Source organism: Prionailurus viverrinus, chromosome D1 (genome assembly GCF_022837055.1).
Source record: "Prionailurus viverrinus isolate Anna chromosome D1, UM_Priviv_1.0, whole genome shotgun sequence".
In the NCBI taxonomy this organism is placed as follows: domain Eukaryota; kingdom Metazoa; phylum Chordata; class Mammalia; order Carnivora; family Felidae; genus Prionailurus; species Prionailurus viverrinus.
Window position 1 is genome coordinate 21,574,406 of NC_062570.1, and position 7,139 is coordinate 21,581,544.

At 41.4% G+C, this 7,139-nt stretch overlaps 1 protein-coding gene across 3 annotated transcripts; it reads right to left on the reverse strand.

The window, feature by feature from the left end:
- Positions 1 to 201: 201 nt before the first annotated feature.
- LOC125176663 (olfactory receptor 8B3) lies at positions 202 to 5,035 on the reverse strand. 3 transcript variants are annotated; one of them, XM_047878439.1, is made up of 2 exons: positions 5,018 to 5,035; positions 202 to 1,128 (listed from the first exon to the last, which is right to left on the reverse strand). In XM_047878439.1, the coding sequence occupies exons 1-2, from the start codon at positions 5,033 to 5,035 to the stop codon at positions 202 to 204; spliced, it is 945 nt and encodes a 314-aa protein (XP_047734395.1). The 3 variants fall into 3 exon arrangements, with proteins under 3 accessions (XP_047734395.1, XP_047734392.1, XP_047734394.1); XM_047878436.1 differs by lacking the exon at positions 5,018 to 5,035 and adding an exon at positions 2,417 to 2,427 and having other exon boundaries at positions 202 to 1,162; XM_047878438.1 differs by lacking the exon at positions 5,018 to 5,035 and adding an exon at positions 1,539 to 1,564 and having other exon boundaries at positions 202 to 1,135.
- Between the last annotated feature and the right edge of the window lie 2,104 nt (positions 5,036 to 7,139).

Consider the following 7,139-nt stretch of genomic DNA (forward strand, 5'->3'; position numbering starts at 1 on the left):
TGTAAACTTGCACAAGATGATGGAGATACAGAAGGAAAAATGAGACGAGATCAGCTATCAGAAAAATCACAAGCACGTCTATTAAACCACACAAAACACAATCTCTAGAAACAACATGTTTATGATCACATTCTCACCTTGAAAAACACTAATAATTATAAAATAAAAAGTTGAACTTCTTTATATTGTTGCCACTTCTAATTAGAACATGCTTCTCCTTTGGATTTTAATCAAGACTTTCCTCAGTGCAATTTTGACATCCTTATTCCTCAAACTGTAGATCAGGGGATTGAGCATGGGCCCCACATTAGTATAGAAAACTGAAGAAACTTTCCCCTGCTCCATAGACCCAGGAGAAGAATATTTAAGATACATGAATGCTGCTGAGCCAAAGAAAAGAGAAATAGCAATGATGTGAGAACTACAGGTACTGAAGGCTTTTGATCGTCCTTGAGCAGATCTGATATGAAGAATGCTAGTGAGGATAAAGACGTACGAAATCAGGATGGTAAAACTGGGTACTGTGATATTAATTCCCACGACTATCAGAACTACTACCTCGTTGACATAGGTGCTGCTGCAAGACAGTTGGAGGAGAGGAAGAATATCACACAGGTAATGGTTGATGACATTAACACTGCAGAAGGTTAGTCTGAGCATGCACCCTGTGTGGGCAGAGGCTCCAGCAAACCCCATCATATATGCAGCAACAGTCAGCAAGGCACAGATCTGATGGGACATGGTTACCTTATACAGCAACGGATTACAGATGGCCACGTAGCGATCGTAGGCCATTGAGGTCAACATATAGCATTCCGAGATGACAAAAAAGAGAAAGAAAAACAGCTGAGTCATGCAGCCAACATAGGAGATGATATTCTCCCTTGATACAAAGTTCATCAGCATCTTGGGGGTGAAAGCAGAAGAGTAACAGACATCAATGAAGGACAGGTTGAAGAGGAAGTAGTACATGGGGGTATGGAGGTGAGAATTTAGACTAATAAGAGTGACCAAGCCAATGTTGCCCACCATGGTGACAATGTAGATCACCAGAAACAGGAAGAAGAGGGGTTGCTGGAGCTCTGGACGGTCTGTTAGGCCAGCAAGAAGAAATTCAGTCACTAAGGACTCATTTCTAACCAGTATTCTTCTCTTCAGAAATCTGTGAGAACAGAAGAAAATCCCATTAGAGACCCCAGCTCTCTCCTTACATGCTCTCATTTGTAAGCAGAAGACTCAGAAGACTTTGCTTCACAGGGCCCGAATGGATTGCCACACACAGCTGTCAACATTAAAATCACTCTGTCTAGGGGCGCCTGGGTGGCGCAGTCGGTTAAGCGTCCGACTTCAGCCAGGTCACGATCTCGCGGTCCGTGAGTTCGAGCCCCGCATCGGGCTCTGGGCTGATGGCTGGGAGCCTGGAGCCTGTTTCCGATTCTGTGTCTCCCTCTCTCTCTGCCCCTCCCCCGTTCATGCTCTGTCTCTCTCTGTCCCCCCCACCCAAAAAAAAAAAAAAGTTGAAAAAAAAATAAAATCACTCTGTCTTTTGTTGCATGAGCTTCATGTGACAAACAACTGCCCTTGTCTTTACTAGAAGATACAAGGATGGAGTAGCTGAGGACTAAGCCCACCTGTTGGTGAGCTTCAGTAGGGAGGTATCCCCCTTCTCTCCCTCCCACTCATCTGATCGTTCACTTCCTAGTTCCTATGTTTCCATTATCCTACCAGATACCTCAGTTTCCCTGTGACAACAATCATGAAAGCGACGATTTCTCTCGGGCAGAGAGCATATCATAATTCTGCTTCCTAGAAGAGAGTCCCTACCAGTCTATAATCTTTGCAGATAGCTTACTGCAAGAATCCATGAAATCAATAATGGGTAACAAGTATCGAGGGGAACTTTGGTAGCCTAAGATTTATAATTCAACATGTAGTCAGTGTTTCTACATATTCTGCTTCCCTGTTCCAGCCTAGCTGGACAGATAATGAATAAAGAAAGGTGGATGTGCTTTCCTTGGTTTTGTAGTAAGGCATGAAACAGAAACATAACCAATTTGGATACTGATTATTTAGTTGTTAAGTTTGTGAACACATATCGAGCCGCATGCTTATAACACATAAACTCTTTTATATGTCTATTTCAATTTACAACTTAAGAAAGAGATAAATCTTTTCCTCTGATGTTGCTACATGCTAGATGTGTCACTTGGTCCTGGTATGGCTATCTTGCCATACACTGAAGATGAAGCCAACAGAGGGCATGTTTAGAATAAGCAGAAAAGTATACAGAAAATATACAGAAAAGTATATAGCCAGAACTTTATATGTTGAGTTTCTTGTTATGAATTATAAATATTTTTCCTCATTTTACAGGAACAGAGAGCATGAGAGGTAAATAGAAACTTGATTAACTCACTCTCCCTCCATGGAAATAACCATGCTGACCCTGTAAGTATGGTTCACCTCCACTGGAAGAAGAACTGGCCTTCAGGATGTCAAGGTTGAGCAGAGGTAGTCACTGAATTTTCTTCTTCCTTTACCAGCAAAAGGGTCATAGCATAGATCTCACAGTCTGAATGTTCCAGGAGTCATTCTTGGCTGTAGATCAAACTGGTCATTATAAATTTATTAAGAAAATACGAAGGGCCACTACATACTTGAGACCTGAGCCACTGTGTCAGACCTCAAGGCATTTGTTTAAGGCTTATATATTTTTTTGATCTGGCTAGAAATTCAGGTGTGAGTCTCCCCCAGGACCTTCCCATCTCAATAAACTCTGTAGGGAAGGAACTGGTGTCTGTGCTTATATCCTAATTGTGACAGTAATTGTTAATTTCCCATCAGAGATTATATATTCCTTATGAGAAAGGATCTTATGCTGTCCTCTCTAAAGGTTCAAATAATTCATGTCATTGAAAATTTCTCTAATTATAATTCTAGGTAACATATTAGTTTTAAGGATTTAAGTTCATACAGATTTATGAACATTTCAGTAAAGTTTATTTTACCCTTTTAAAACATTTGAGTTCCTTTAAATATTCAGTGCCTTACAGACATTACAGTCTATTTTAAAGTGATAACAACTTAACTTCAATCACATACAAACCTTTATCCCTTTACTTCCTTCTCATATTTTGTTTCTGATGTCACAATTAATCTTTTTATATTGTGAATCCATTAACAAGTTATTGTAGCTATAGTTATTTTTAATACTTTTTTCCTTTAAGCTTTACTAGTATTAAGTGATTAACCACCATATTGCAGTATTAGAGTATTCTGAACTTGACTGAATATATTTAAATTTTCAGTGTGTTGTATATTTTCTAATGTTTTCATGGTACTAGTTAGTGTCTTTTTGTTTCAGCTCAGAGAACTCCTTCCAGCATCTCTTATTAAGCAAGTCTAGTGGTAATGAATTCCCTCAGCTTTCGTTGGGAGAATTTTTATTTCACCTTTATTTTTGAAAGACAACTTTACTAGGTAAAGTGTTCTTGGTTGGCAGTTTTTTCTTCCAACATTTTCAGTATATCATCCCTCACTCTCTGGGCTGCAGCGTTTCTCAAAAAAAAAAAAAAATCTGATAGCCTTATGGAGGGTTCCTGGGCATATGAGGGTTATTTTTCCTCTTACTGCTTTAAAAAATTTTTTTAATGTTTATTTTTGGGAGAGGGAGAGAGAGAGAGAGAGAGAGAGAGAGAGAGAGAGAGAGAGTGAGCAGGGAGGAGCAGAGAGAGACAGAGACACAGAATCCAAAGCAGCTCCAGGCTCTGAGCTGTCAGCACAGAGCCCGATGCGGGGCTCGAATCCACAGACCATGAGATCATGACCTGAGCTGAACTCGAATGCTCAGCCGACTGAGCCACTCAGGCGCCCCTCCTCTGACTGCTTTTAAAATTCTCTCCATTATCTTTCATTTTAGACAGCTGAATTATAATGTGTTTTGGAGAAGATCACTTTGGGTTGAAATATTGGGGTGACCTATTAACTTTATGAGTTACAAGTCTAAATCTCTCCCCAGATTTAGAAAGTTCCCAGCCATTATTCCTTTAACTAAGCTTTCTGCCCCTTTCTGCATCCTTCTCCTTTGGGAACTCCAATCATGTCTACAGTGTTTCGCTTAATGGTACTCCATAGGCCATGGGGGCTTTCTTTATTCATTTCATGTTTTTCCTGTATTCTCACTGACTGCATAATTTTAAATGTCCTGTTTCTACTTCACAGGCTTATTCTTCTGTCCAATCCAATCTGATACTGATGCTCTCTATTGGATTTGTCATTTCATTCATTATATTCTTCAGCTTCAGAAAGTTTGCTTCTTTTTTTTATGATTTCTATCCCTCTGTTAAACTTCTCATTTTGCATATTGTTTTCATGATTTAATTGACTTGTCCTTATGTGTTTTCCTGTAGCTCACCATGCTTCCTTAAAACAGCTATTCTGAATTCTTTATAAGACAAATCACAGATGTTCATTTCCTTATGATCTGTTTCTGGAAAATTATTGTGTTCCTTTGGTGGTGTCAGGTTATGCTGATAATTCATACTCCTTGAAGACTGCTACTGTCTTACTATCTGAAGCAGCAGCCACCTCCTCCAGTCTTTCTGACTTGCTTTAGGAGAGAATTACCTTCTGTCACCCCTGCTAGTGATTCTGAGCCTTTCCCCTAACTTTTATAAGGTTATTCCTGCTCCATACTTCTTGTTTCACCTTTCGGTAGTATTCTTAAGCTTACATGCCTTCACTCAATCTTGCAAAACCAGGTTGGTTGCCAAGAGCCTCCTTTTTGCTTTCCTTAAGATGGGACTGAATGCTCAAGTTTGTGATTTCTCCCCAGCCTGCAGTCTGGCCATCTTTCCGCATGTGCTCACTAGCCATCTGCAAAGACTCTCTCACTGGAAGCACATGCAGGGAGTCATCCACAGGGTAGGGTTATGTGTGAGTAAGGGGGTGCCCATGACTATTTGGAGTTATCCCCAATGGCTCATTAGCAAGCAAGCTTCCTGATGGAGTCCACAGCATGATTAGTAGGATCCATATCCCTTTTTTGTTGTTGTTTATTTATTTTTGACAGAAAGAGAGAGAAACAGAGTGTGAGCAGGGCAGGGGCAGAGAGAGAGGGAGACACAGAATCCAAAGCAGGCTCCAGGCTCTGAGCTGTCAGCACAGAGCCCGATGTGGGGCCCGAACTCACAGACCATGAGATCATGACCTGAGCTGAAGTCAGACTCTCAACCGACTGACCCACCCCATATCCCTTTGATGCCCTCCAACAGCCCTACCTGATACCTTCCCAGACAACTCCCATGCTCAACCACATGATATACCTAAGCAATCTGGATGGGATGAAAAGAAGCGAATCTCACAAAACAGATGAACATAAGGGAAGGGAAGCAATAATAATATAAACAAGGGAGGGGGACAAAACATAAGAGACTCTTAAATATGGAGAACAAGCAGAGGGTTACTGGAGGAGTTGTAGGAGGGGGGATGAGCTCAAGGGGTAAGGGGCATTAAGGAATCTACTCCTGAAATCATTGTTGCACTACATGCTAACTAACTTGGATGTAAATTTTTAAAAAATAAATAAATAAATAAAAATTTAAAAAAAGAAGTGGATCTCTTTCGCAGTGTCTCATACAGCTAAGGAAACCAGGCATTCACTCACATACTCTCACTTTCCCCAGTGAGAGAAATCACAAGTCACAGGTTATAAGAACCCTCTTTGGCACTGAGCTGTGCTGCCTTGGAAGACGCAGGACATAGGTAAAGTGAAACTATTCCTCTTACCTGCTTCAGTACATCCAATCTTGGATTCTTAATTTGCTCCAACAGTGTGCTGTGACTTCTCCACAAAACTTCTGGACTTCTACGAGGGCTCTCTCATCTGTGGGTGATTGTAGAAACTGCTGTTCTTTGTGAGGAAAACAGTAAAAAGTTGTCATTGTGCCATGATGTAATATATTGTTCGTCTTATGATCTTATTATGTTATTCATCTTGGAATTTTCTTTAAGCCAACCTAAGTCAAGACTCTCATCCTTTCTCCTCCAAGAATAAAAACTGAGACACCCAGAATTTGGTTGGTATTATAATCAAAGATGAGGGGAACACAGGGTATGTCCTACTATTACTCTTCATGAGAGTGCACAACATCATTATGTGTGTGTGTGTGTGTGTGTCTAAAATATGTGTGTGTGTGTGTGTGTGCTCTGTGTTTGTTGTTAACAACAAAACGTAAAGAATCACATTTTAGGAGATATAGGAGATATAGGAGATCACATTTTAGGAGATACAGACAGGAGGCTCCAAGGGCTCTGGCTGGACTCCCAAACTCTGGCCTCTCCATGGACAGAAGGCTTCACTTCCTGCAAAGGTTTTCTCTTAATAACAGGCCTAGAACAGCCTGCTCAGAACGGCAACATACCAGTCTGCATAAAAACAAACCTGACTTTTTCCACCCCAAAAAAAGTCCATGCTGTCACCCTTACCTGAGAGGTGGCCTTGGTAACCAGACAGTGAGCTGTCAGGGAGTGAAAGTGTCCCCCAAACACCACCCTCCTCCCTTCTCCAGCTTCTCAGAACTGCTGTCTTTGCTCAGTGGCATGGTTTCTTAAGTGTTTGCTCTTACGATTTCTTTTACTTTAAAAAAACAAAAACAAAAACTATCTGAAAATAAATAGCAGAAACACTAACTTCACAATGCTAGAACCTACAGCAGGGGAACTTTCTAAGCATTTCATGCCAAAATGGGTCATTCCAAATCAAAGTCACTCTCTGGAGGTGAAAAAGATACAAGAAAAAGAAGAGAAGAAACTTGGACACATTTTGCAGGTCTGTGACAAAGAAGAAAGGGCCCAACGACAGGGTGAAGTTGGGGTCTGCTGGGTACCTCCAGGGCAAGGACCACTCCCACCTCATAGTGTGCCAGGACCCTGCAGAGCAGGGGGGCGGGGCTCAGGCACCACCCTACTCCATCCCCTGTGCTCACCTGTTCAAGAACAAGCAGTCCTCATCCAACCTCTTTCTGGGCATGGCTGGGAATGGGCCTGTGGCGTGTCAGAGCATGCTGGGACCCTTCATGAGCTGGGGTATCATCACCCATCCAGACTGGGTTTTATTGTGCTGTGAAGCCTAATGCTCT